Source organism: Chaetodon trifascialis, chromosome 8 (assembly GCF_039877785.1).
Source record: "Chaetodon trifascialis isolate fChaTrf1 chromosome 8, fChaTrf1.hap1, whole genome shotgun sequence".
NCBI classification, from domain to species: domain Eukaryota; kingdom Metazoa; phylum Chordata; class Actinopteri; order Chaetodontiformes; family Chaetodontidae; genus Chaetodon; species Chaetodon trifascialis.
In genome coordinates, this window is record NC_092063.1 from 10217831 (window position 1) to 10244506 (window position 26676).

Genomic DNA, 26676 nt, shown 5'->3' on the forward strand with positions numbered 1-26676 from the left:
AGAAGTAATGTGCAAGTGGTTTCGGTTTGCTCTTTTCCTGTGCAGTGCTTTACTTCAGTTAAAGTAAAAGTACTCGTTCTGCAGATATACGGTCTCTGTGACTGATACATCAGTATGACGTTATCAGATAGTGGATACTGATGCATCTGTGTGTAAACACTTTTAAGTACTTTTAAGTACTTCATATACAGTTTTATCCATAGGTTCCAAATCTAAAGGGCCAGAAGAAGAAGCTGAGGGCTTGTGAGAAGACAAATAAGTTCTACTTTTCTGTAACTTTCAGACTTTTTTTTTTTTAACATATTGCAGAATTTTACCTCTTTGGCCTTGGTAACTCATAGACTCACAGACATTTGAAACTTGAAAAGGTACCAACAAGACCCTTTTTTTTGTAAAAGGTCACAAACAAAAAGGTTGGGAACCACTTTTTTCATCTTAGCTGTCAGGTAGATGGAGCGGATTAAAGGTTACAGTATTTCCCTCTAAAACATAGCTGAGTAAAAATACATAGCAGCAGAAAATGGAAATACTCAAAGTACAAGTACCTCAAAATCTCACTCAGCTGACTGAGTCCATAGTTGACAGTGGCTCTGTCTCCTCCACCTCCCACTCCTCTTCCACCTTCTCATTATCCTGCTTTGTCCTTTTCTTTCTTCTCTTCTCCTTGTTCTTCTTTATTTAAATCTACACAAATACCTCACACAGATATTTTAGATTTTTAAAGTGAAATATTCAGTCTTTTGTCACGGTATCCCTGCATTCGCAGCGGCTCCCACACGTTGTCTTCACTTACAGTCAATTTATTAAATATATAAAGCTGAAATGCCTGATGATGGAGTGCAGACACTGTTCTTCACTCCAGTCATAATTACAAAGCTATATTCAAGTGCCTCAGTGTTGCTAACACAGTGTCAGAATGATGAAGTAGTTGTTGACTCTTCATCTGCTCTCATTTGTAACTTGTCTTTCCAATATTTCTAACAGTATGTGAAGGCAGCGTGAGTGGTTGAAATCCAGGTTGTTGTGACAACACTGGAAACGCTGTGCTTTACTGAGGATCAAGAGAAGCACACCCATGACACCCACTGTCGCTCTGATTCTCTCTCTCCAGTCTCCTCTGCACCCGATCCCCGGCTCTCCCACCAGTCCTCAGTCAGCTTTGGGTGGCAGCAACTCCACCCTGTCAGGCAGCGCCAGCAGCGGGGTGTCCTCTTTGAGTGAGAGCAACTTCGGAGGCCAGTATCCAGACCCCGGCCCCATCAGGAACGACGCCTTGGAACCTCTTCCCAGTCACCTGTGGTCCCCCCCTGACGAGTACCTGGCCTCTCCCTACCTGCACATCCACTACGGCGGACCAGAGATTGACCCCGTCGACCAAGTCCGTCCTTTCCACTACCGCAGCCCCGCCTCGCACCCGCACACCCACCCGCATCCCCACGCTCACGCCCACCCCGGCCTGGACAGCCACTCCCACGGCCCGCCGCCTCACCACCACGCTCCCACTCACGGCCCTCACCACATCCCTTACCGCAGGCCTCAGCCTCCAGCCGTGCCGCCTAAACCCTACCTGAGAGAGGGCTGCATCCCCGAGGAGGAGCTGCCGCCTCAGCCCATCCCGCTGCCCCGCAGGATCTTCCACTCCCCTCACGGCCACAGGGAGGACCAGGGGAAGCACGCCTGGGAGCAGTGCATCAGCGAGGAGCACGAGGAGGCGCAGTGACGAGGCTCCAGCTGTATTTCATTCAGAGCTTTCTTCTCCTTGTCTTCTTCCCTTCATTTGCACTGAGTTAGAGGAGCAGTAAAAGAAAGAGTCTCGCGGTGTGCAGAGGGTTGCGTTCGGTTGACCTGTCTCCATTTAATTTCAGTGCTCATGAAGGAAAGAAAAGAAGGCGTGAACCCCGATGAATCCACAGAAACTACAGGCACAGCTGCTGTCACTGCTCCGCGTGGCCTCTTAGATATAATTAAAAGAAAATGATCTGTTGAACAATGAGACAGAACCACTTTGTTCAGAAATTGATATTGATTGTACACACTTGTACAACTCGTCTGTGAGCATGTTTTTTCATTTGAGAATAATACGACAACAGTTTTGTGAAATATGACAACCGTGATCATAACCAACGTGATCCCAGGTGCGGTATAAGCTCTGAACTCCCTCAATCTTGCTTTTCATGTCATTTTCACAACACGAGGTAACGACAGAAGGTTATTACTCACAGCGAAGTGACTTCTCTGCTTTAAATGCTTCATACATATGAATTCTTATTTTGATAAATAAATACATAATACAAAATACATTATAGTGTTTTCAAAGGCTTATGTCCATTATGTTTTTCAAAACACTGTTAAGTGCTCCTTAATAGTGAATCATATCAAATGGCGCACTCTAATCTGTGTTGCTGCCGGGCTGTCATAAATCACAGGTGTCTATGGTTGGACTCTTGGACCGGCATCTCAAGGGACGCGGACATCAGTCACTGACGATTTCCCATCCGTACCATGTGTACGGAAAACTACGTGAATGTATTCAGACGAGATGTTCTATTTGTATTGCACAAGCTGCAATGCTGTTTCTTTTTTTGTTTTAAGTGCTTTAAGTTCAGTCTATGTTGAAGAAGTCTCTATTCGTCTCCTTTGTGTGACAAAGATATCTCGAGAGGAACACTGAGGGGGAAACTGAGGACAGTGGCGGACGGGTTCTCTACCCGTCATGGTGAACGAAGAAGGGATGGAACGAGAACTCTCCGCACCTCAAACCGCCTGCTGGACACTGAAAACTAACACCATCCTCTCTCTCTTTCTCCCTCCATCTTTTTCCTTCTCTGCGTGGTTGTCAGACCATATTAAACAGTGAGGGCTGAACCCTGGACAGCTGCAGTGGCATTGCGTCGCGTCTGATGACACTGTCTAGACCCCTGCCCGCTGAGTGGCCTGTCGAGGACCCAGTTCAGACAGCGTTGGAATCGCCTACCTGCCTTAAGTGCACTCAAATGCAGTTTGACCTCTCATCCGGACTGTGAGAAGCTCATTTCGCGACTGCCGCTCTCCTTTTCATTGTGTTCACTATACACTCCCTGAAGGAAAAAAAAAAAGATATCTACCTAGTGATGTTTTTGTATGGTTTCGTCCCGCTTTGGTTTCAGATTGTTGTTTGGTTTGTAGCGCTAATATTTCTTATTCTGCCTGCGGCTCTTTCTCGATCACCTTCTGCTGTGTGAAAACTAATGGTGTGTTTCAGAAGAAGGCTGAAGCCCGGACTGAGAGAGGCTCACTTTGAGTGGAGCGGAAGAACAGCGCTGTTTATTGCAATGTAGTGGGTTGGAAGGATATAGCTAATATTTTAACAATTACTTGTTTTCCTGGTTGTTTTTTTGCAGGTGGATGCTTTGTGTTACTGTACATCGAGTTGTCAGCTGACTAGACAACATCTATTTTTGTATGTGAGATCATCAGTTGTGTGAACATATTTCAGAAACCGTACCGAGACAGAAGGCCCAGGTACTGCTTAAGCTGCTGTACTCTGTATGGAGATGAACCTGAGGTCAGATATATACAGTATGCGAGTATCTCTTGTGAGTCTGATGGCATTGAGGATAACTGCTGACTGAAGGGATACTCAAAATATAGGTACAATAGGATTTTTCAATGTAAATTCTGTTATTGTACATACAGCAGTATTGTGAAATATTTTTGAGAATTATTGCAGACGCCCCCAAAAAGGTTTATCGTTGTTTTGTGTATATACATGTACTCCAGAGATCAATGTAATTGATAAATATCTATAATCAGTGTTTGAAAAAGGACAAATCCATTAGACTGTGGCTGTCTCCACCGTTCTTGACTTTGAGTCTTCTCATATAAATACTTTATACACTTTTCAATGTGCTTTCCTGTACATATGGTGTTAGCATGATCAAACAGTGTTTGGTTGTAAAAGTGGTTTTCCTACTCCCATAACTGCTGTGGTATGGAATTCATTAACGATGCCAAACATTAAAGACAATCTTTTATCAGCTCTAACTCTTCCTCCTTACCTTTGCTGTGCTGTGATTGGTGGAGCAGTCTGTTAAGTGGACAGTAGAGGGCGCTGCTTGTCATGAAAATGCATGAATCAGGCACCAAAGTTGCAAGGATGCAGTTTTTGTTGTGCCTGCACTGTTTTGTGAGTGTGTGTGGGCTTCAGTGTTGAAACAATTATTGAGATATTTTTCTGAAAGCAGCTCTAGTCAATATAATGACAACAGTGAATCAAATGGGAATGTGAAAACAATGTGAAAGGGGTCACTTGTGGTGATGAACCTGCAGAGGCTGCAGCTCTACTGCTTTACAGAGCCTTAGAGAGACTTTTAGCTAGTTGTTTAGCTGTCGGCCCACAACTTTACTGCTTTGGTTCACTCTCACAGGTCACAGCATTGTTTTTCAGCTGCAGCAGTCAGCTGCTCTCAGTGAAAATGCTCTAAAAACACACTGTAAACTCAGTATGGACAGCAGACACAGTTAGCGATTAGCTGGGGAACGTAGCGCAGCATTTAGCAGCTAAAGAGCCAGATATTTCCCTCAGGATTGGATAGATACCAAAGACTGAGCTAAAAAGATGAGCAAATATTGGATTTACATTCACCAGGTGGCCAGAAACACGACTCCTAATGAATGATAATGTTGCTCCAGAGCTGCTGGATGAGTCAATAAGCAACTGCTGTCTACCAGATTTGCCAGATAGCATGTCAGCGTTGTTTTCACAACGATATGCTTTATACATACATGTGTACAAGCTGGAGATCATTATATATACATCTGAAAAGCAATGTAAGTATAGCAGTGAAATAAACGGTGCAGAGTGGAAGTGTAAAGTAGCCTAAAATGCAAACGCTAAAGTAAAGTGCTAGTACCTCTAAATTGTACTTGAGGACAGTACTTGAAGGGTGTGTGTGTGTGTGTGTGTGTGTGTGTGTGTGTGTGTGTGTGTGTGTGTGTGTGTGTGTGTGTGTGTGTGTGTGTGTAAGTACAGCATGTCACACAACCCCAGGGTCCTCCACAGAAGAAAGAAGAGGGAGGGGGGGGAGACAAACTCTTCAGCTGCAGTGACAGCTAAGGTCCCTGCTCTCTCCAGCTCAAGCTTCACACTGTCAATAATATCACACTTTGATATTCAAACACAGCATATCTCTTTGTTTGATGTAATGCAGCTGGAGTTTAAGTTTTATTTATTCATATGAAGGAAAAATAAGGCAGCCTGTGTGGCAGATTGTTCTGTGATCGCCTCTGTAATGAGTACTGATGTGTGGCCTACAGGTGGCACAAGGGATCCATTAAGACTTCCTGTTGGATGGTAAGAAATAATCATCCAGTCTGTTTGAAAATAGCACACATCAAAATCATCATCAAAGTAGAATTTATGTACTGATGGTAGATATTCTCCAAAAGGTAGAGAATTTTCGCCTTTAATGTTAGATAGATAGATAGATAGATAGATAGATAGATAGATAGATAGATAGATAGATAGATAGATAGATAGATAGATAGATAGATAGATAGATAGATAGATAGATAGATAGATAGATAGATAGATAGCAAAGAAAGTCAAGGCTCCTCTGTGTCATATTTTAGCCTTGTCGCTGGGCGGACTGGAATAATACCGAAGTTGTAGGCGTGTGTCTGTTTGTCTCTGAAAGCGAACGTCTTTGGTAACAATGAGGACTGTGCACTCTGTGTCTTGCATATCCACGATGCAGTCACAGGAAAAAAAAAAAAAGAGAGGAGTTAGGATGAAAGGATTCTCGCTCCCTCTCCAGAGGATGATGATGCTGCGGTGCATGCTGATGCAGATACTGAATTTCATTTTTCCAGTTCTCTCTCTCTCTCTCTCTCTCTCTCTCTCTCTCTCTCTCTCTCTCTCTCTCTCTCTCTCTCTCTCTCTCTTTGTCCTTTTCTGTCTTCTTCACAAACTCCTCTGTGTTGAAGTCCCACTATATTTTGTCTTAAGGGACTTACAGTGAGTGCATTCAGTGTAATGATGTGCTCTTCACACAGAGCAGGATGATTCTGTGTCTGTCTGTGCACACTTGCATGCATGTCAGTGCATTGCTTGGCATGCAGACACATCTCCTTTCCTCTTCTGGGGGTTTGCTCTGTCTCATTCTGCTGTTATTGTTTGGGGCCCAAGAGCACACTGATGTGAAAAGCATCTCTCATAAATTCTGGCAACTGGAATGACAAGCTGCCATCCGGCCTGCATTTGGAAGAAAACAAAAATAACCTGGATCTGGCATTGCATCTCTTTGTGGCACCGTTTCCACCCCCTGCTATGTTAATGTGACATTGATTTGGTTCAAATGTTGCGCCTCCTCTATGACTGCCTGTGAACAGACTGACAATGTTTTGTGCGTCAGTGTGCTACAAAATAAAGGTAGAGGGAAAAAAAGATGAAAACTAGGAGACAAATGCATCAGGAAACAAAGACTTTTAATAAATGAAACAATACTAATAAATAAAGATTAAACAAGTTGCACATTCAAAATAAAATCCAACAAAACACTGAACAGTAAAGTACAGTACCATAGCACAGATTATTAAAAAAAACAACCCCCCCTCCACATTTACAAATTTTCTTAAAAACTTCAAGAGGCAAACATAGACATTGTATAAAAGCATCATACAGTAGAGCATCTGAGTATAATTTACAAATTTATTGGAGGATAAATACTTACAGCTGATCCCTAACTTGAGATACACATGTAAAAGTTAAACATGTGTTTCTCAGGTGAGGTTCCAGCCCGTCTTTTAGTGATCAATAACAGTGATGAGGTGACGATGAAAGCAGTCCATCAATTCATGGGAAACTCACAAATTATCTATAACCGTAAATAAGTTTTAATAGCTTTGTCCACATCTCCATTGGTCTCTTCTCTGTTGGTGCATCAAAGAATAAAAGTCAAGAGCATCTCTGCCAGCGGATATGGCTACATCAGGCGTTTGAGGAAGAACACTGCAGCTGTCCTTCGTCCGACTCTCCAGACGCACGGCTTCATCAGTAAGGAGCAAACTTCTGTCTCTCTGGCTTTTTGATGCAGTTGGCTGAGGAGATTTTGGCGGTGTAGGCAGCCAGGGTGGTGTGGGAGGGTGCTGCAGTGACGGCCACGGCCGGGGCGGGGCTGGACAGAGTCAGAAAGGGGACGGACTTCACCCCCAGCAGGCCGGAGAGGGGCATGGCGCCGTAAGGGGTGCCCAGCATATGAGCCGGGGTCAGGGCGCTTACGGCGGCCAGGGTGGGTGCGGGGGAGGCAGCTGGGGAGGCTGGCTGGGTGAAGGCCATGTTGAGGTCGACCGGAGCTGACATGGTGGCCGCCTGGGCCGTGGATTTGGCTGTCTCTAAACTGTGAGGGCCGAGATAGGAGGAGGGAGGATGGGAGGCATGGAGAGAGGACAGAGAATGAAGATTAGAGGATTATACTGTTGCTGCAACACTGGGCGAAGTTTCTTGAAGATTATTAAAGGGGAACTCCACTGATTTTACACGTCAATTCTGTTCACAGTCGCCTCATAGCAAGAGAGCCCCGGATTCGATTCCCAGCCAGGGCAGGACCTTTCCATGTGGAGTTTGCATGTTCTGCTTGTCTTTGTGCGCCACCAGAAACATGTATGTTAGATTAATTCTCCTGTCAGTGCCTATTTTCGAGGCGTTGGTTTAGGAATAGAGCAGGTCCCCGGGCGGTGCTCAGTGGATGCCCACTGCTCCTAATACTTAGGATGGGTTAAATGCAGAGAATGAATTTCCCTACGGGGATCAATAAAGGATAATTTAAGGTTCAACTGGTGTCAGTTACCTCAGCTCAACTGATGTCATTTGACAAGTTTGAAAATGAAAAGAAATTCTGGAGGCTAACGACTCGAGGCTGCACGAGCCGCTACGAGCATACCACACCTGAATGAATGAATGAGCTGTTGGTGGTGGAGTTGAACTTTGTAATGTAGACCTTGTTTACACTTAGGGAAAACGCATATGTTTTCATGCGGTTTGGCCTCTCATTTACACGCAAACAGAGTTTTTTTTCACGTAAAACGATCAATTTTAAAACTCCGACTAAAGTGGAGATTTCTGAAAACGTCGGTTATTTGTCGCGTGTAAACTGGGTTAAATGGCGTTTTAGGTTCCAAAACGTCACAACATGCGACTGAAAATACTTAACGTCATGTGAGCGACCTATGTTTACGCTCGCGTCCATAGATTTGGCATAGTTATGATGCGCTCGACGGCGTATTTATCTGGGTTTCACTTTTTGAAAACGATGTTGTGTGCACAATGTTATTTTTGAAAACGGAGGGGCCAAAATATCCGTTTTCCAAAATACCCTGCTACGTGTAAATGAGGGGTAGTAAAGTTTGGTTTGACAGGGAAGAAGAGTGCAAGGAATAATAAAACATCTCTGGTTCTGCTGCATTGATTTTGATGCTAAAAACAAGCTGCTAAATGCTAACCTCAGATACAAAAAATGCCGAATCAGTTGAGGTCCAGGGCTATCTACGGGTTTAACTTCAAAAAATGGGACTCATGGATGATAACTACTGCTGGTTTGGGTCCTGGAGACCCCTGGGCCTCTATAACATCTCAAAAACACTTTTAACATTGTTTTATCAGCTTGATGCTTAAGGACACTTCATTTAGTATCAGCAGCCTGCCTCCCCTTTTCCTCTTCTGTCTCTCCCTGTCTGTGTGCGCGTGTGTCACGCAGGTCACATCGACAGGATTGGCTCCACCTGTTCACACCTCCTCATTACCTGAGCACACCTGAGATGCCTCAGCCAATTATCCATCTGCTCTCCAGTATTTAAACCCCGGCTCTGCACCCAGTATTAGTCGATTCATCTGTTGTTGACAGTAGTAACAGTTGTCTCCAGTCTCTGTCTTTAGCTTGGCTGTACAGCTGTTTCCGGCCCGCCTGCTCTTTGTTTCTTTGTCTGCCTCAGGTTTTGTTCTCCGTCCTGCTGTTGAGTGTACTCAGTGTGAGTTCATCTCACTCTCGCTTGCCTGCCAGTTCTCACTTCAAGTTACTGCTGGATCGTCTGATTCTTCTGTTGCACATTTCAGTATTATTTATTGCATTAAAAAATAATGCTCATTGTAAACCTCCCTGTCTCTGTGTCTGTGTGCAGCCTTTTGGGTCCTTGCTTGAAAAAAACATTTTTATGAGAATTGCTTATAAACATGCTTTTGAACTGATGACATGCTTCAGAAGTCCACTACAGAAAGTGGTGTATTATTTCTGTTTGTGCTGTCAAGCACAGCGGATTTTTGTATATCTGTGATTGGTGCCGACAGCACTCTTTATCCAGCATGGCCCTCCAAAATCCACAAATAAGTCTATTTTCGGTTATTGTGGGAGAGTTTGTTCATAAGACAAACAGAGTGAGACTTCTCTGAGGTCTGACTGATCCAAACATTAGTGACGTCAGTATGTAGGATGACATGCTGTATATTTCTTCAGTGAATGACTTTTTGGTCTCATATTTCAATTTATATAAAGAAATAAACATAACAGAAAGTAAATATTCCTTTTTTTATCATCTTTTTTGCATTCATGTTATTTGATTGTTGTTTTTCTTTTTATCCTGTTTATTGGTTTGACTTATTTTATTTGTATTATCTATTGTTCTGTGCCCTGATATGTTCTGTTTTCTGTTCTGTCTTGGGTTGCATTGTGATTGTAATATATTGGAAAAGTTAATCAAAAAAAGAGACCAGAGCTGCACTGCAAATACTGAATTCCAACAAGGCACTGCTGCTTTGTCGTACAACACAACCAGACTTTTACTCATTCCCTGGAGGCCAATTACCCACAGAACAAGGACATACCTCATTATCACTTATCACTCTATAGCATAACCTTTGACCCTTTTAAACCAATGCATTTCTCTTGCGGTGATTCATTAGATAGCTGTACACTGGGCCTTACCAGGAGGTAATGAGGTACTGGGCCAAGTTGATGCTGACTGGTGTTCCTGTGATAGTGACATGACGGTCACTTGTCCCGTCCAGCTGGCTGCCGATCTTGATCTGAGCTCCTGATACCTGCCTGATCTCGTTGATCTTAGTGCCCTGACGGCCGATGATTGAGCCGATCAGCTGCAGAAGAGGCGAGACACATCGGTCAGTTTTGATGGAAAGACGAATGATTATTGACAGCGCTCATGATTTACAAGGAGAGGATTCATTAATCGTTTGACTGAATGCAGCTTGTTTCTTATTGTTGGTTGCAGCCGCTGATGAAAGCGATTCTGACAAAAAGGGCAGAAGTGAAACACTAGAACTGTTGAGCTGACTTAATGCAGACCACTTCAAATATTGCAATTACATTGTCTTCAGTGGATTGGTCATCCATCATGCATGTCAGAAGCACTCCCCCCAACTTCACCCTCCAGAGTCTCCCTTAATTGCTACTGTGTGTGCACCGGTAAAAGAGACGAGAGAAGGCACATTTGCCTCTCATTAATCTGAGTGGCTAAAAGGTTATTGATTCCTCAGAGTGGTGATGACTTCCCAAACAAATCACTTCCCAAACACATGCCAGCTAGATGCATCTCCGCACTAATGGAAAACATAATGGGAAAATAACTCAAATGTATAACATACAGTCCCATCGGCTTGAGCGTTGCCTCTGCTGAGAGTAGATTAGACAATGACACGAGTTTCACTGCATTCCAAAATACATTATCACTTTTGCTCTGCTTTCATTACCCAACCTGGACCCCTGCCTATTAGCACCAGTAGATATTTAGCTCTGGGCTGCGTATCAGCTCAAGTGCAGGGTGTCAGGGCTCAGCGACAGGGTTATGCTGTCAGATACATTGTGAGAGGGACAGTGATAAAGTACTTGAAGCGCATGTGTGTGTTCGTGTGTGTGCTGGCAGCTTCTCTGATGCATAGGTAGAACACACACAACGCACACAAGCACGGCGTTCACGCCGCGCTCGTCCCTGCGTTTCACATTCCTTTCCTAAGAAGTAAGCAGCCTGTTTCACAATGTCTGATTCGTCACACAGCAGCCTGGTTGGTCTGCCTGGCTAAAATTGGCTCGGTAGTTTATTTGGGGGGGATGGTGGGAAGGTAAGACACACAGAGAGCAGCCGGTCTAAAGAGCAACTCTAGAGACAATGGCCACTGCAGACCTCAAATCACAGATAACGTCTCTCCCGGACTGACACCAAGAATCTCTTCTGGACTCTGGGCTTTTAAAGCAGCTGCCAACAGAGCCCAGCTGTCAACAGCTCAGCCTCTTTGGTGTGCATGACCTCAGACAACGGCATTCCTATATGAACAACCTTAAAAAACAAGCAGAGCTAAATAAATGCCACAGGAGACACAGCAGGTATGCTCGCTGTGGTGATTCTTTTTCCTGAGCATACAAATAACATTAATGCAGCACAGTGCTCCTGGTCTTCAGCTGTAAGTGGCCTATATATTGTTGAGCTCCTGCTGAGGCAGTCATTTGAAAGGACACAGGAAGAGGGATGGGATGGTGAGGGTGCAGCCATTTTTCTTCCGGCTAAATCTTCCTTAGTGCTGACTTGGTGTAAGCAGTTTTTCAATGCATGTGTGTGTGCGCACAAGTCTCCCTCAGCATTCAGTGGGCGAGCACAGAGCGGGATTGTGTGGTCGGACTGTGGCCGACCCGAGGGGGGACCGAGGGCTGAGGAGGCTCCGTCGTGGCTGTGAGTCCTCTCTTCTGGAACAATGGCTGGAGCTCACAGCTGTCCCTGTCATGTACAGCACTGGACTCCCTCATTCCTCTGATGCATTGTGCCACGCGCCATGTGGGGGTTTACTTATGGAAAAAGCCTTCAGGCATTTTAGAAATGTTGTTGAAGGGTTGTGGCTATATTCTGTACAGTACAGTCAAACCTAATCAATCCAGCTCTTGTTTTCCTTTTCTTCTCTGTGTTGTAAAACAAAGAGAACAAAATGAAAATCAATTTTAGAGTCTGGAAAATGCTCAGGTTTTTTTCTTTGCTGATATTTGTCATTGCAGGTGTATTTTGAACTGACAGTAGAGAGCACTTCAGGTCAGGGCTTCCAATACAGTTTCAAGGATAAGATATCCCATATTTTTCCCATTGTTAAAATCCAGTGAAAAGACCAAAAAGCTATTGAAAACACATTGCACTGGGCTGTCAATGCAACACCCTGTTGCACAGGGTGACATGTTCAGTACCATGAACTTGGTCACTGTAGTTTATTTTGAGTCGATCCCACAAACACCATCCTGCTGCTCTTAATACTCACACTCACAGTCCCCAGAAATGACACTTTTTACTCCTGTTTAAGTAACATTTGCCGGCTGTTTTCGGACCTTTCTTAGCCTTAAAATGAAACTCTATATTTGCGAGCTGATTTTAAAGATTGGACAAACACATTGATTATTTTGGTCTTTTCATTGGATTTGTTGACAGTAAGAAAAATGCTGTCTTTGTTCTTTAATTTCCTGAACATTTAATTTTTACACACGATTGTGGCTCTGTTTTTACGCTGGATATAAAAGCTACAGATTAAATCATACATTATAATTTGCTTCATTATATATTCTACTTCAGCACAGAGCTTTTTTTCTCGTTCATTCTTCTTAATGAAACCCAATGGGAAGCAAATTACGACAATTAATAGCCAGACGCTCTCTGTCCAAACCAACCAAACCTAATGCTTGACTGACCATCTGAAGGGAAATGTAGCCTGACTTTATTTTGAGGTGAATCTATGCACTGATTTCTCCTCTCAAATTGGAGAGACGTTTCATCAAACCCTGGCAGAGGCTAAGCGAAGAGGGAAAGGATTTTTGTCTGTTTTCTTATTGGCTGTTTTGACAGCAGACAGCCTCTAAGTAGGTCAGGGAACATGAGAGGATTTACTGAGCACTCATGGGAGTCACTCTAAGACACTGAAACTGCAGCCCAGACAATAATGCAAAAGGATCCATATCAGCTCAGAATCCCCTTAACCTTGGGTTAGTCTGGGGTTAGAATAATGAGGATAATTAGTAAGTTGCCAACACGTCTCTCATCTCTTTTGAAGTCGCACCAGACGCCTTTACAGCCGCAGCTGCCACATCTGAAGTCACCTGCTCCTGTGCTGCGTACATGTGAGATGAGCGCTGATTTCCTGTTTATCTTTTTTCTTGTTGTTCAGATGGGAAAATATTAACAATGTGAAGAATACAAACTCCAAAGTTTTGGATTGCTTCTCCTTACATCATTGGGAATAAGCAGCTCCTGAGATGTCTGAGAGTTGGAGTCCACCCCTGATGAGAGAAAACACAAGCATTGCCTGAATGAAACATCACATCAGACATTTTAATATTCATTCTGCTCCACACAAACGGCCATTGAGATGCTGGAAAAGCCCTTTCAGCGCAGAACTGCTCGATATAGTAAAGCAGTTAATTTCCATTTTAATGGACCGATGTTTAACGGCACTCATTCTTTCCTTTCTCCCAGTTCTCTGACTCTGTGGAACGTATCATTTCACGTAATAGTTTCTATGAGAGAGCTATAAAGCCTCTTCTCCTCCTTCCTCACTCACACAAGCACATAATCAGTGCAGTAATGATGGCGAGCTTTCCTTTCTCACGTCTGAAGGCAGGTCGGAAAGCTGCGGCAAGTTACAGATGGAGGAACAATGCAAAGAAAAAACTCTGCAAGCTGGTTATTTTATTGAACACAGATTGATTAACTTGATTGTTTGCTTGACCGTTGGAGCAGTGGGATGTAGTCAAGAGCAAATACTGGCTGGAGTTACTGCTATACATACCAGATATGATAGTCGAAGCAGGCTGGGCAATTGGACTCAGGCCTTGCTGCATTGACAGCTGATGTAGCTTGGCCAGCTGTAAAACAGAAAGCGGGCCTTAATGCAGTGTACGCTAAACCCTAAGCTACTCATGTCATATTAAATTATAATACTTCCACAAATGGTCATACCTCTGAGTGTGGAATGCCATATTGGTTTTGCAAAGTGTAGGCCTGAAAGAGAGCATCCTGCATTAGGTAAATTAGAGCAATAAAGCATCACATGCTGGCAATAAATCTGCAGCCTCTTAATGGAAGTGCTTCACTGTCAATACATGCCTGTTTTTCAGAGTAAGAGAAATGAGTGTTCATCGTTCAGCCCTGAACTTATACAGAGGAGTGGCTCTGAAACATGCCGGACTTCTAGCGGTCTAGCAGTGCAGGAATGGTAGTTTTGGTTTCGTTTGTCCAGGTTTGAGATATTCATCTCTGAGATCTCTGCCTCCGCCCCAGTGCAACAGAGGTGAATGGCAGGTTCTCGCAGCATTAAAAATAGCATTCAACAGGAACATCTCTTTCCAGACACAGTGTCCCTGTTGCTCTGGATAATCCACAGTACCCGGTGTGAACAGCTTTTTATACCAACCATTAAGTAGCTCCTGTTGAAAGTGTTGGTGGACTAAGATTTCTGAAGTACACACAGCTGTTTAGTCTTTTTGTGTGTGTTTTTTAATGAAATCAGTGTTAGTTCCTCAGTGTTTGTGGTCCCCCAGACCTCATTTTATTGATAATTCCAAAATTAATCAATTTCTACCATATTTTGAAAAAAACAACAATATCTGACTTGATTATTACCCCATAAAAAAGCATTGGAGTTAAAGCCCCTTCCTTTGCCACAAACCGGGTTCGTACGTTTGATGAAGGTGATAAAATACATAAATGAGCATTAAGCATAGTTATTACAGCATTAAGGAAATATTTCACGTTTTATATGCGCTATGGCCTATGCATGAACAAGCATTAATTCTCTTTATGTGTAAAGAAGTAACTCACAGACATATAAATAGTATAAATAAATAGTGGTGTTATTAACAATCTGTTATAAATCTCCGTTGACAGAAATCCAAATAGATTTATTTGGGATTTGGGCAAGAGAAGCGCTGCATTAAAAAGGGCAAATAAAGGTCAAACTATCTGCATGAATAGACACCACTAGAGATGAATGAAAAATAATTTCTTTCCTGTAATTTGGCTGATCTTTGCAGGATTTGCTCAAAGCACAAAGAATATTACTATCATTGTGCTGTGGTAGATTAGTTGAACAGTCCTGCTTGTTGGCTGCATGTAATGTAAAATTTAGCGTGGAAGCTGTCAATCTTGGAACATAATCTTCTTCGTTTTCTCTCACAGTTCAAGATTTATTGGTGCTAAAATATTTAATATTGTGAATATTTGACCCATGCAAAGCCTTTTGCTTCATTCCTCTTCATACACTCAGTGAGATGTTGCATTGTTGGCAGCGCCTGACTCCACCAAACCCCTGGTTAATCCAAAAGTGGGCAAAAAGGTGGAGTGTGGGTGGAGTTGAGCTGGGCCGAATGAAGCCTGGTTGCTGAAACCTAGCTAGCTGTCACTGTAAGCCCATAATTATACATAACTTTATGCCTTAATATAATTTAAACAGGTGAGTTATATAAACCTGTATACAGTTGTCATGGACAGAAAAGTTACCTCCAGAGATTGATTTTTTTTTTTATTCATTTTTTTTCTTTCTGCTGTAAAGTTGCCCATTTTAATATGGAGGTCTATGGGGACTGACTGGACTATTTGAGGAACTACAGTTTTTGGCTCTTCCGTGTTGGCTTCATTTTTCATCCCTGGAGGTGCTTGTTTCTCTTCTCATCGCCCATCCCACATATATCTCTAATAATGCAGACTTTCCTTTTTTTATCCTTTTTAACATATACTCTATTGCAAACACTACAAAAAATATATATTTCATGTTATATCTCATCAACTTCATTGATTTTTGTAAATATATGCTTAGCAATATGTTTCAAACAAGTTGGGGCAGGAGCACTAAAAACACCTGTTTGGATCATTCCACAGGTAAACAGGTTGATGGGTAACAGGTGACAGTATTATGATTGGTATGAAAGGAGCATCCTGGAAAGGCTCAGCGAGGTGCACCACTTTGTGAACACATGATCATATAAAGGATATTACTACATGGGCCGAAACACACTTCATAAAACAGCTTTTCTGTTTGTTTATATTGTTTTTATTTACCTTTTATACAGCGTCCCAACTTTTTTGGAATCGGAGTTGTATCTATTCTAACTCTGTCTGTCTGACGCCAGCAGTCTGGCTGCTATTACCAGTCCGTCCTATATGGTCATATACTGGAGAGGACAGCTCAGCCCTTACAATGCATCAGTACATGACAGCTGTGTTTATATAGGAAAGCACAAAAACACCACAAATTAGTAGCAATAATCCCGTCATTTACAGCACGAGTGATCTAAATTGTGAACTCTTTATATTTCATTACCCATAATTTTTTTTTTTTTTTTTTTTTTTCAATCCAAGGCGAATTTGTCAGAGCCTGCTGTTTCCATTATGATATTATGAGAGTATCTGCTATTGCTGTCATGGGAGGAATATTCCCAAAGCTGAAATGTTTCTGGTGCAGAGCTAGGCAGGACTAAATAAGAGACGGCAGAGCTGTGGCGGTGGTGTGTGATGGCATCGTGTTTCAGGAGGGGTTATAGCCCTTATGACAGGGTAGAACAATAGCTGCGGCTTTACGCTCAGCTGTTGTTTTTAATGCCTCATGCCAGATGATGGACTGTGTAAATTTGGACATGCCACACAACCCCTCCTCTCAGTCACTCAGATCCCCCATAGCCCTGAGAGTCATTCGTGCACTCCACAGTGAAGCTTAAGCCCAACGTTTGAAAAATGTGAGGGAAGTTTTATATTCAGAAGAATGGAAATTATTCACAGATTTCATATTAATGGTTGTCCAGATACCTGCTGGAGGTCCAGGCCACCCTGGGTGACTGAGTACATGGGGTGGGGTGCAAATTCTGATGCCTCGAACACCTGCAAACACACAGGAGACGCACAAGGGGAAAACATGTAGCTCATTACATCATGTTTAGAAAGTCCAGACAGTCATTATTTTCACTATTTGAGTGATGATTAGTGAATAAAAACTTGAATTTTTTTCCCTGGGCTTTCACTACGGATCAAATTTAGTCTGAGATGTGCAGTCGAGGCTGCATTTCTGACACTTTAACACACCTAACAGGCTTATAGGCCATGACTCATCCGCAGACCCTTTCCCATTCCACTTCATTTTCTCCACTGACAAATTATAAAAACATCCCTTATCGCTGTGCAGCCTTCATTAAAGCCATCTCCCACTGACCAGGACCTCGGCCCGAGTTTAATTTGATAGCTTATTATGGGGAATATCAAAAACACAAAGCCATTCCAGAAATTGACCAGAGTCTGAGGCAGCACAAACAGTGTCAGAACTGCTGACAGCTATGCAGAATATCTGGCTGCTGCTGAAGCCAGAGGAGACGGCAGGTCTCTAGTCTCACTCGCTAATCTTGTGACTTGCTCCACGGGAGGGTGGATATCTGTCCCTTCTCAAACAGCGGCATCTATACCACTCAACCCCCCCCCCACACACACACATACACACACACAGCTGTGTCCAGACGTTTTTGACCCTGGGTGGCCCAAGTAGTGCAGTGATTCCTGCAGGGATGGTCTAAAGTATGTGTGCATTGACCATATGCAGTTTCATGTAAGTTAGGAAGGTGATGGTGTCAGCTCCACATGCTCATCCAGCGGTTGTCAAACTTTATAGCCCCACTAGGGCGATGGCTGCTAGCAGGGTTATGCCAATATTGGTCAATTTTGGTCAGTCAGTCACTGTGGTCCAACGTTCACGGTGCCCAAAGGATGAATCCTAATGACTTCCAATCTTCTCACTCTTCATTTAGCATCAACAGCAGGTGGCAGTATGTGTAACATCAGCCGTAACATCTATTAATGAGGAGTCATACATGAAGAACGCCAAAAACAGTCTGTGCAAGTATCTTATCAGATGAGCGGAGGCTTACCTGTACTTAATGAAGAGCAATGTCAGTCAAAGCCATGATTTTTGTAAAACATGTCACATGGATTTTAGTGTATCACTCAGAGGGAAAAGCGATGTGAGCCAGGATGACAAATCTGCCAAGCACAAGCGAGCCCAAAGGCGCCGAAACATGCTCCACCAATGACTGTGTTCATACTATCTCTGCCATCCATTTTCACCCTCTTCTACCAATTGTCTCTCTTGCCAGTAGCAAATGAAGCATAATGTGTGATATGTACACATCCTTCAAGTAATACATATTTTAAGTGTTGAATTTATTTGCCCTTTTGTGTTTTCATTCATGTAAAGCAGGGACGTTCACAGCAATTATGCATGTGGGCAGTGGCAAGGGTGGTGGGATGGCCCTAGGCAGGGCATGTGTCTTATTTTCAAATCCCAATATTGACAAGTATGGTGAAATGGCAAAAAGGGGCTGGGTGATGCTAGAAAAGAACCAGTCTGCTGACCGATGTCATCAGAAAGAAAGAAAAAAGAGCGCTAGAGAGAGAGAGAGAGAGAGAGAGAGAGAGAGAGAGAGAGAGAGAGAGAGAGAGAGAGAGAGAGAGAGGTTCAAACTCTGCTTAGTTTCTCACCTCCAAGCAGCATAAAGGCATTCCCATCATCCTTCACTGTACTTTGTGTTTAGTGCTAAGTAATTAGCAAATGCTAGCATGCTAACGCTAAACTAAGATGGTGAACATGGTTAGCATTGTACCTGCTAAACATTTACATTTACATTTTATGACGATCACTGTGAGCATGTTAGCATCCTACTGTATCATAGAGAAAGTTGTGTGGCAACATCTCTCACCTGGTTCCCTGCGATGAGGACTGCAGCTGGTGACGGGCTCGGCCTATAGGGGATTGTGGCACCCTTCGGGGGAGACTAAGGAGTCAAAAATAGACAATAAATCTTCATCATAAATCTCACAGACTCAAATAACCTCCGCACATTTACTCTGAAATGACATCAGCAGTTCTGTTAAAGGGCGCAGCGCTAAGCAAACCGTGTTGAACTCTGTGGTAAAGTAAGATACAGTAACAATTAACGATGAACTAAACTGCTAATGACACTGACATTATTCTCTTCCTTGTTTTCCTTTTGATAATATTAGTGATTCATTGAATAATTGAAGCAGTGTAGTGAGAGTTCTTTGAGAATAATAGCTCTGAGCTTTAGTTTGCGTCAAAGCTGCAGGCTCTGCAGTGGTTTGCCCTCTGGATAAATCAAGCATCCACTGACAAGGAGACATTTGAAGATAGAATTCTTCAAACACCAGTAAGAAAAGGAGATTATACAGTGTACATGACGCTGGATATCTTATCGAATAACTGCAATGTGAGTGATACTGTTTTTGGCTTTAAAATGTAGAGCATCTATTCTGCGGGAGCAGTCACAGCAATTTCTTTGTATAACTTTGCATAATTTAAATCTTGGAGCCAAAAGCAAGAAGCCGCTGGTACAGAATCCTAATGAAACTTGCAAGCCTTTGAAGAAAGCCCTGGAAAACTGGATCAAACTAGCAATTAGTCAGTCAGGTCCAGCTGCAATGCTAAAACAAAAAGGACTTGTGCACTTGCATGAACACACAGGGAGAAACTGTGCTTGGGGTTGTTTTTCTCTCATCTCCTCCTCGATTTTCTCAAGAGAGCTGTTGTCTAAAGGTGGACAGATTTTGCTGCAGGCCAGTTTGTTTTCTGTTAGCGACTTAGTGTCCTCGCCAACAATACTGAGCTGTGGCCTGAGAGCTGCACCTTCTGACTCCACCCGATGACTTGCCCAGCAGATTATAGCCCAGAAGGACCAGACACGAAAGGAACTCCATACTTTCTTAATATTTTCCATGTTATGGGTAATGCTACAGAATCCATGTTCAGCAGCACTCTGATTACAATTGACTGCTACACAACGCTGCCATAGGTAGCGTTACATAACAAAGACCACTAACACGGTCTGCTAAAAATGCATTAACTTCTGCTGCAGTGGAACAGGCAATGACTGCATGCTGGTAAAATCAAAAAACATGAATGTCAACAGCAATGAATTCCTTCACACAGCTGCAGCAGCAGCAGAGCTCTGACAAAATGTCAGATGAGTGTGGGTATGTAGAGTAAAGACAGGAATGGTACGCTTCCTACCTCTAGGATTACTGTGCAGATGAGCTTGACACACTGGATTACAGAGTCTTGATTCCCAGATATCGTCACCCCTCGCTCAGTGGAGTTGGGCAGCAAATCCCCTGCCACCTGTATCTGAGCTCCAGTGCTCTGCAAATGATAGGGGTTTAAAAAAAAAAAAAGATTAAGTCTGATTCTGCAGATAAGACAAGTTGTTATTACACCGCCATGTCTCCTTTCCATGCCTCTCCGCTGGCTTTGCTGACCTTATATTTTACCACCTATGCCGAAAGAGACCAACTGCCCTGTAGTATGCTTAACATCAAGTCCTGTAAGGTTAGAGATAAATGAAAAATCACCCATGGTCAGTAGACGTAATTCTCTCCATTTTAGCTGATATATTCCTAATGTAGCATGTCTGCAGGCAAGAGGGAGTGCTTTTTATGATTTATCTGCATTTGCCGGTGTCTGGCAGACTGCAGGGTTTTTGGAGGCCATTGTTGAACCACACACGTCACAAAATGCTTCCATAAGTGAGCATGTGTCCTGTGGCAACCAAACAAACAAAACAAATCTGCGACTGAAACAAATTTGGGTTATGAGCAAGACAAGAAAATCCGTCTAACCACAGAAAATCGACTGGATGCCGTTGCTGGTGAAGGTAAAGGCTAAAGTGAGAGAGACTCTATTTGTAGATCAGTACAGAGCTAAAGTTACAGTGTCAGACATCTCTGGCAACAGATCTGATAAATTTAATCCTAATGTTTCAACTCGGCCTCAGTGTAGTCAGGAGTTTTTCCCTTTCAGAGTTGCCACTGCTGACTCACATCGTGTGTTGTGTTAAGTGATCCATCTAGACTGCATTGTCTCACTCATTTTCCTGCCTTCATAATCTGAATCCAGTTTTAGTGCAGACACCACCACTTTGAAATACCTCAAACCACTGGCTGAAATTCAGTGCAGAAGTTCACGTTCACCAGACGATGAATCCAAATTACTTCCATCATCCTCCAACTTTTCATATTGTGGTCTTTGGTCAAAATCACTTCAGTTTATGATGCCTGCAAATCTAACGACATTCCCATCCGCCTCAGCTGTACTTTGTATTTACTGCTAACTAGAAACGTTAGCATGCTAACTGGATACAGAAAGATGGTCGACATAGGAAACATTTAAGTTACAGCTACTAAACACCAGCATGTCACTGTGAGTACGTTAGCATCAAGTCCAAAATATCATACTTAAATTATACTTTCTGAAGAATGTACTATGTGCATTTTGTGCTATTTTTATTGCCTTCAAGTATATTTGTGCACTCAAGTAGTTCTTGAGTACCACTTGAGCAATACTTGAGTATACTTGAAGTGTATATAGTATGCTGCATTGGCACAACTTTTTCCAAATTTTAAGTGTACTGAAGTACATCAGTGTAAATCATGATTCATAAGCATTCAAACACACTGTCAGAACAACAGTATTATATCATCAATGTGTTGGAAATATGCTTAAATATACTTCAAATAAAGTGAAATTAAAGTACACTTTAATTAAGCATGCTGATAGTGTATTACAAAGGTCTTTGTAAGTACACTTTATTACTATCAGTGTTTCTAATTTCTAACACTTTTTAGAAGTACAATTTATAATACACTTACAATTAAGTACAGGTTTTTAAGTACTTTGAAATACCATTTTAAGTATTGCAGAATCAGTAAATTCATTTTAATGCACTGAAGTAGAACTTAATGACATCTCATCTCATTTCTTTTATTTTTAAAAGTATGTGTCAAACACACTTCAAATTAAGCACAAAAAGTAAAAGTGTATTTTTATGACTTTCTATACTTAAGTTATTTCTTATACACTATGCACACTACTTTTTGACCTCGGTGATGTTAGCATTTAGCTCAAAGCTTTGCAGTCACTCAGAAAACCTCACAGAGTTTCTAGCATAGCTGCAAATTCAAAGTTGTTTTAACTGCTTATTAATACTGCTAGTGCATCTTTGTAATTCTTGTTTTTTATATAAATGCTGCTTCTTGTCACTCGTCTGTAGCTCTAATACAATTTCCATGTCATGATCTATGACTATGCATTCATTATTTTCCACTATTTTGCTGCTCCAGATAAATATGATCACTACCTTTCTAACCTTATTATAACGATATAGTTGAACAGTTAAGTTTGTGATTTTCATCTAATACATACCTAAAATATATTAGTGCAAGCAGGAGGACTCACACTAATAGGGCAAAAGAAGAAGAAGAAAAAAACCCCGCAGAATTGTGGAAAATGAAATATTTTTCCCTTCCAGCTGTAGTTTTACCCTCATCTCCAGGAGCACATTTGTTCTCTTCATATTTCAGTGCTCGCTCGGCCTGTGCAGCGAGGACGAGGAGGATGGAGTAGATTTGTGCTCTGGCTGCTCACCTCTCTGATCTCCTTTATCTTGGCCCCTCCCTTCCCGATGAGAGAGCCACACTGGCTGGCAGGGATGACCAGCCTCAGGGTGACGGGTGGCTTGGAGCTGATGGTGCCATTGGCCACCAAAGCAGTCAGGTCCTGGAGGGAGATATGGGAAAAGAAGAGAGTCTGTAGTGAGAGTCAGCAGGAAAGAACGAGGAGGGAAGAGTCCCAGAGGAAAGGATCAGGCAGCAGGGGTCAAGGTGGAAATGGAGGGAGAGAAAAGCCACTGGAGGGTATTAACCCCAACAATTAGGGCTGAACAGGAGCTGGATTTCAATGCGGCTCGTATCAGTCGTCAATTTGGGATTCACATTAATCTAAACATCCTTTCAGTTTTATCAAGTTACTGATTAACACTCTGCTGAATGTTTTGAATACTGAAAATCAAACAGTGAACACTGAGTGAAATTAAAATCTACCCAATTATGCCATGTTATCATGAGCCAAGTCAACGTCTCACTGCTTACTGGCAAAATCCTATGAAGACCAAAACGGGCCCTATATTCATTATTCTGAACAATCGCAATGCAGCCAAGCTCAATTTCTCCTGCATCAACAGGAACTGAACAAAAGCAAAAGCAGATGGGATCCATACTGTAACTGGCAGGTGGAGCTTTGGGTGGAAGGCAGAGAGGGCAAAAAGCAATCCAGCATAATTAACCTCTGCATGTTTCAGTATGTTCTGGAGAGTCCACAAGAGGCATGCAGTCCAGTCCAGGGTGGGGTCTGAAAAGGCTGTTCAATCACTCATATTAACGACTGACCTCTTCATGAAAGGGAAAATATTAATTGGAGCACTGGTGGTGACCAAACAGTGCTATGAGCTTTTCACTCACTCTGCATGAAACTGAGCCAGAATAATAGCAGCCGTCCTTCCTGCTGCAAGCACACTGAAACGGGTCACCTTGAGATTTCTTTCTGGAGATAGTTTCAACACAACTGATTGAGTGGATTTATATGAAAGATGACTTTTTCTGTTGGTGGACTTATTTATACTGTGATAAGAGTCAGATCCATGCAAGGTGAAGACAGATACACAGTAATGTACGGTGATTTTCACTCGCTTGGTCCTTTTTCTTGTAATCAAAGAAACTGCTGTGAGATGAGGATCAGTTTAAAGGAATCGAGGCTCAGCGTTTAAGGACACACATTTGAGTGTTTCCTTGCTAAAAAATATCTGCGTAGCTCAAAAGCTCACTAATTAAGATGTTAAATCCCATTTGTTTAATTTGGACTGAAGTATAAAAACAAGATGCAGTTTTATGGGTCTTTCTGCGATGCTAAGCTAACTGTCTCCTGGCTCCAGCTCCTTATTTAAAGCACAGATGTCAGAGCGGTATCAGTGAGAATGACTGCAGTCCAGTTAAACATCATTTTAAAGGTATGCGACTTTACAGAGACAAAATGCAATGATACGACTCACTTATTCAACATCAAACCCTCGCGTTAAAATGTACATGTGCATGATAATAGAAGCCCAAGAAAATGGGCACAGAATATGTCAATGTTATTTATATCTCTTGTATGTATTTATAAGTTTAGACAGATCAAGTATTTGAATCAAGAAGCTCACTGGCTTGATGAGTGTTTTCACGGTGCAGGTAGCAAACATCCTGCGTCTGCTCTGCTGTGGGTGGAGACTGAGCTTTTAATTAATGAACAGTGTGTCTCTGTGAAGCTTTGAAATGTAAATACGCTGCGCTGTCTCCCTTCCCATCAGAGTTCAACCCACAACAAATGTGTGACAGAATGCAACACGCTGCTTGTTTTTGAATGGTTTCTGCTTGCCACAAAATTAGCAGAGTTTGACTTAAGACGGGACAGTGTGGATGCGTAACCTCAGGGGATTTTACTTATGAAGGGAACTGCATAATGTTTCCAATAACTGTGAACTTTAAATTTGAAAAGCACATTCTGATGTTGCTCTTGTGCCTCCCTGCTCCGTGTCTATATTTAGTGAGGCGGATCAGGCTCTCTGACGTCTCGTCTCATTAGAAGAGGGGCACGCAGCTCCTCTGTACAATCACAAGACTCTGGGCGTCATTTTCTTGATTTGATCTAAAAATATGAGCCACATCTTAATAACTGTGAACGTTCCCATACTTCCATGTGCCATGCGAGCTAAAAAAGAATAAAAAATCTCAAAGCAAATTGGCGGAAATAAGACAGGGGGTTACACAAGCACTGCTCGTACAAAGACTGGCTGGGCTTAAATCCTCAAAGCATATTGTACTGCTGGTGAGATAAGGAGTCCAATACGGAGCGATTATGTGGCTTTCATGCATGCTGTTTCTCAACACCTGGAAACTAAACACATGCGTGATACTAGTGCATTTAGTGTGTTACTACTGTAGATCTTTTTTATTTTTTTTTTTATTTGCACAAACGTGTGTTTTTGCACTCATGTAGAAGCAACAATTTCATCCGTGAAACACAGAAATGATCCTGTGTAACCATAAACTACTGAGACACACACAAATGCCAAGTCTAATACTCAGCGGCCAAAAAGCAGATTATTACCCTTTGTTTTTAATTAAAGGTGTCAGACGTACAATAACTCAACTATGGTGGAAGCTGCGCGTGGTGGGTCAGCCAACATGTTGCTATGGAAACTCAAGAGTTTCAGGGTTGAAAAGAGGTGAGTGTGAAAGATCCTTAATGAATACTGCACTGTGCTCCCAGCCAGCATGTGTTTACTGAAGGCTGTCGACCTGAGCAGGGAGCACCTGTTTTCTTTGCCAGCGTCTGCTGTGATGCTAAATCAGAGAGAAGACGGCTCTCGCTCCACCGTATTAATTAGTGCGCTGATGGACAGTCACCACGGGGACCAATAGCATCAGGAGCCTGTCATATATATGTCTCATTAGCAGAGCATTAACAGGTACAAATTAGTATCGTTTGTCCTGTTTTTTTGAGTGGACTGAGCATGTGTTTCCCAGTAAAAGGTATAAATATGTTTAAGCAAAGAGGCCCAACAAATGACTGACAGGGTCCTGTACAACACACATCATGTCATTCCAGTTACAATAGTCAAAATGGTTTCACAACAGCAACATAATCCACTTATCCCAAATAATCATCTGCAGTGTAATCTTATCTGAAAGCACACCAAGTGCTATAAAACACAGCAATTTTTTTTTTTTCTCTCCGTCTCTTCAGTTTAGAGTATAATCGATAGTGATAAAAGCACATTAGTGGTAATGTTGAGAAGAAGCTCGGGAAATGATTTCTTGTAATAATGTGGTGAAATGGCCTCTTTTTTCACCTCTCTTAAGCAAGTTATTTTGGCTCCACGAAGACTTCGACAACTTCCAAAAACGAATGCATACATTATCTGATTTCGCCCTCTGCAAAACACTGTGAGACACATGAAATGATCTTCAATGGTATCTCGCTTTGTGAGATATGACGCCTCGTTTGTAATGGAAGTCAGTGGTATGCATTGCGGTTCCAGTTACCTCCTCCAGTTTGTACGTGATCATGGTGAAGGCTCTGAAGACGCAGTCTGTGGAGCCGGTGATGGTGATGATCCTCTCTGGACAGGAGCCCTCTGAGATGTTGACCCGAGCGCTGCTCTGTGGGGAGACAACTCATCAAGTCAGTTAACGGCCAACATTAACAGAGCAGTTTGACAATGTGGGAAATGCGCTCTCAATACCACTCTCATATCTGTCTATTTAATACAAAGCTACTGTACTGCCAGCAGCAGGTTAATTTAGCTTAACGCCTGGAAACATCTGGTCTGGATGAATAGGTACAACAGCGTTTGGACAGAGGCAGGCTAGCTGTTTCCCTCTGTTTCCAGTTTTTATGCTAAGCTAAGATAACCTCATTTCATGCCAGTTAATAGTAAGATAGGGACTAAACAAATGAAAATACACAGCAAATATCAGTTAAACTAGCTCTGTCCCAAGGTAACAACACGCACCTACCAGCACCTCTGAAGCTCCCTAATAAACACATTATATCTGGTTTGTACAAAAAAAAGGTGCTGGTTTTCAGTTTTCAACAGATCCAGGCTAGCTGTTTCCCCCTGCTTCCAGTCTTTATGCTCAGTTAAGCTAACCAGCCACTGACTGTACCTTCATATTTACCGTGCAGACATGGGAGTGATATTGATTTAGGTTTCAAAATGCCAACAGTGTTCACAGCGGTCAGCG

The 26676-nt window shown here is 42.5% G+C and overlaps 2 protein-coding genes across 4 annotated transcripts in view; one reads left to right on the plus strand and one right to left on the minus strand.

The window, feature by feature from the left end:
- LOC139334691 (dedicator of cytokinesis protein 3-like) overlaps window positions 1-4023 on the plus strand; it is a 52069-nt gene extending 48046 nt beyond the window's left edge. For both annotated transcript variants that reach the window (XM_070967763.1, XM_070967762.1), the window contains exon 54: window positions 1112-4023. In XM_070967763.1, the coding sequence (XP_070823864.1) occupies window positions 1112-1720 (609 nt within the window). In that variant the 3' untranslated portion in view covers window positions 1721-4023. The remainder of the gene's footprint in view (window positions 1-1111) is intronic.
- A 2425-nt stretch (window positions 4024-6448) lies between these two features.
- The window catches only part of LOC139335266 (poly(rC)-binding protein 4-like), a 36585-nt gene continuing 16357 nt past the window's right edge, over window positions 6449-26676 (minus strand). For both annotated transcript variants that reach the window (XM_070968787.1, XM_070968786.1), the window contains 10 exons: window positions 25975-26091; window positions 22481-22612; window positions 20072-20200; window positions 18744-18818; window positions 16810-16881; window positions 13969-14010; window positions 13799-13874; window positions 13240-13289; window positions 9954-10123; window positions 6449-7376 (listed from right to left, as the gene is read on the minus strand). In XM_070968787.1, the coding sequence (XP_070824888.1) occupies window positions 7031-7376; window positions 9954-10123; window positions 13240-13289; window positions 13799-13874; window positions 13969-14010; window positions 16810-16881; window positions 18744-18818; window positions 20072-20200; window positions 22481-22612; window positions 25975-26091 (1209 nt within the window). In that variant the 3' untranslated portion in view covers window positions 6449-7030. The remainder of the gene's footprint in view (window positions 7377-9953; window positions 10124-13239; window positions 13290-13798; window positions 13875-13968; window positions 14011-16809; window positions 16882-18743; window positions 18819-20071; window positions 20201-22480; window positions 22613-25974; window positions 26092-26676) is intronic.